The 3,243-nt window shown below is 42.9% G+C and overlaps 1 protein-coding gene across 1 annotated transcript; it reads left to right on the top strand.

Annotated features, from left to right (window-relative positions):
• On the top strand, positions 1 to 2,694 carry bmp15 (bone morphogenetic protein 15). Its single transcript, XM_026937053.3, has 2 exons — positions 1 to 807; positions 1,102 to 2,694. The coding sequence occupies exons 1-2, from the start codon at positions 348 to 350 to the stop codon at positions 1,926 to 1,928; spliced, it is 1,287 nt and encodes a 428-aa protein (XP_026792854.3). The 5' UTR covers positions 1 to 347; the 3' UTR covers positions 1,929 to 2,694.
• The last annotated feature ends 549 nt before the right edge of the window (positions 2,695 to 3,243 follow it).

Below are 3,243 nucleotides of genomic sequence, written 5' to 3'. Positions count from 1 at the left end.
AGTATTTAAAAATCTAATTAAAGCTGCAAGAGTGGTCCTTACAGTTCAGGTGTGTACAGGTATGTATATTCACTTTACCATGTTAAAAAGATGTACTCTTGAGGTTACCACTTCAGTGACAATGAAAGGTAGTCTACAGTTTAGTAACCTACATTTTGCACACGTGTTGCCCTTGGCACAGCACTGAAACTTGTTTCCATTAGAGCTACCATTACTATTTACAAATTCAATATGGCGGCAGTAAATATATATTTATTCCCACAGAAGCGAGCGCAGTTTGAAGCAGGTGCGTGTCTCAGGTGATTGACGTCGCGTCGCTGACGTCAGCAGGCACGGACACGCTGAGGATGTTAATTGAGAGGCTGCAGAAAGGTTTGTCAAACGGCAGTCAGGTGACTTTGTTTGACGATGGTAGCCTCGCCGGTTGTACTCCCCCGTGCCAGAAGTTAAAGATGAAGGCCGCCGGCAGTCATGGCTTCCTCAGACTTTGTGTACTGTCGTGTTTCTTTTTGTTGTTGCCCGCGTTCACGTGCGCGGCCGATAAAATGGCCTTTTCCCCGTCACACCTCGGGGTGCTGGCGACAGAACAGAGTCGCCGAAAAAGCCACCCCAAACAGAGAAACCCCAACAGTAACGCGCTTTCGAAAAAACAAACGGAGGACCAAAGTCTGCAGTTCATGTGGAGTCTGTATAGGAAAGCGGCTAATGTAGACGGCAGGCCGAAACAGCGCAGATTGTTTGGGTCCAACACCGTCAGGTTGATTCGTGCTTCCGTCACCGGCAAGCGCTTCCATTCCTCATCAAATGGTAAACCAATAGTTCATTCATTCATTCATTCACTCACTCACTCACTCACCCTCATTACACCTTTTGACTTCATATGTGCTGCTGTGACTGGCAGTATTGATTACATCTGTAGTTACTGCACATGTTCTCAGATTATGCAGTGAGTTTATAAACCATCTGTGTGGCTCATTTCTGAGAAAATGATCAGCTGTTAAATTCTTCTTATAATATAGCAAGAATGTGATTAAACTGATTGCTTCCCAGAAAATGATTCTCTTTCTTCCCCTTTTCTGGCTCGAACCCTGCCCTGGCTAGACCTGCTGTATACTTACACTGTGCAATATGAACTGGAAAACCTCCCACTGAGCAAACTAAACAGGGCATCTTTCATTCACCTGAGGTCACCTGTGGCATCATACCCTCCGTTTATGTGTGAAGCCAGAGTCGCTTCCTCACAGCATGCTAACGACGCCGATGTTGTCATTCTGGGCCCTCAGAGCATGTGGACTGAATCGGATGTCACAGCCCGTGTGTCTCTGTTTAAAGGCAGCCTGTTTGTCCTCTATGTTCAGTACAAGTGCTGGGAATCTGGCCCGGTTCATTCTGTTGCAAGACACAGGACACGCAAGAGACATTTCCCACCGCAAAACCACTTGAGAGCCCCTGCCTTGCTTCTCTTCTTGGAAGAAGAGGGACATCCTATGGAATGGGCAAAGTATGTCAAAGCCACTTCTCACACTGGCTCAAGGTTGCGCCGGTCCAAAGAACCCGGCAGCATCGGTTCTGACATTCCCAACTACAAGCGGTCCAAAAACAGTGTGGGCAAGAACCAGTGCAAGCTCCACTCATACCGTGTGACCTTCCGTGACCTCGGGTGGGATCACTGGATCATTGCGCCCCCTATGTACAACCCTCGCTACTGCATGGGCGACTGCCCACGCATCCTACACTATGGCTACAACTCACCCAACCATGCCATCGTCCAGACTGTCATCAGTGAGCTCGGTGTTGCCGACATCCCTCTACCATCCTGTGTGCCTTACAAATACAAACCTATCAGCGTGCTGATGATGGAAAAGAATGGCAGCATTGTCTATAAAGAATATGAAGACATGATTGCAGAATCCTGCACCTGTAGATGACTGTGGGTTTGAAATACAACCGGATGTTGAAGAACTGAATAAAATGGACTTCTATGCAGTTCTTCCACCACTTTTGACCTGCTGCTGCCATCTGCTGCCCAGAGCTAATCGATTTTTTTTTGAAGGTATGCTGTTGGAGTGTGAAGCAATTATTGCCTGATGCCTGATGGGTTAAAAGCCACCAACTGTGACAAACATTCTTTCTTTCTTTCATTATTCTTTTTTTTTTTTTTTTTTTTTCTGTTTTTTCTGTTTTTTCTGTTTTTGTGTTTGTCTGTGTGCCTTATTCATGTGTTTGTGATGATGGAGGGGAAAGAAAAAACTATAGTTTTTTCTATTTGGACTATTGAACTATTTGATATGTTTGCACCTGACATAACTTAAAAAGTTCATTCAAAAAAAGAAGAAGAAGAAAAAAAAAAAAGATTTTTTGGAATAGAAGAAAAAAAGATCCATGATGAGAGAACTTTTGTAGTGTCTTCGTAGATCAACCTGTATGTGTGTTTGTGTGTGTGTTTGTGTGTGGCTGGTTGGACATAATAGAAAGATGCTGCTGCTGTTGTGACCTCTTTTGGAAATGATGCATTCTGCACACTTTTTTCTAGTCAAAGGAAGAGGGACATTTTCTTGAATGTTCTTTATCTCTATGAAAGATGTGCATATGGTTTATGGAGAAGAAAATTTCATAGACATGTTTCTTAAAGAGAGATTGAAGAGGTTAATCATGAAATGAAATGATTGTTTTAGAGATGTTGAGAGATTAAATAAAGAGCATATTTTGTAAAAAAAAAAAAAAAAAAGAGAGAGAAAAGAAAAGCCTTTTTATTTGCTTTGTCACAATTAAGGTTTAATCACTTCATAAATAGCAGCTTTTAACACTAATATTTATGCTTTTTAAAAGTAGCTTTATTTATCCAGACCTGTGCAATCTGTTCCTTTACCCAATGCACTAACTTGTCTTTTAACAGCAGAGCACCTTTGGGGTGTCCCATAAAGCATATAAAACAGCTGGCCAGTGATCCGTCAGCCGGCAGTCACTTCCACATGATGTTCGAGAGCCGTCACTGGACACAGCGCTGGTCTGGGCACATTCTCCTCTGTGAAAGCAGATAGATTAATGGATTTATTAATATGCTGCTTTGGTAATCCCTTTGGCAGCGTTTGGCTATACAGTGTGACATGCTTGTCCTTCAGTCCTGAATTTAGACAGTGTATACTGAACGATAATGCATGCAATTCACTAACTTGTCTGGCTGTAATAATGGCCAGCAAAAAAGCTGTCTCAACTGAAAGCCACTTTATATTTCCATCTTCC

Source organism: Pangasianodon hypophthalmus, chromosome 4 (genome assembly GCF_027358585.1).
Source record: "Pangasianodon hypophthalmus isolate fPanHyp1 chromosome 4, fPanHyp1.pri, whole genome shotgun sequence".
In the NCBI taxonomy this organism is placed as follows: domain Eukaryota; kingdom Metazoa; phylum Chordata; class Actinopteri; order Siluriformes; family Pangasiidae; genus Pangasianodon; species Pangasianodon hypophthalmus.
The sequence above is the reverse complement of the archived record's forward strand: the minus strand, read 5'-3'. Positions and strand labels throughout refer to the sequence as shown.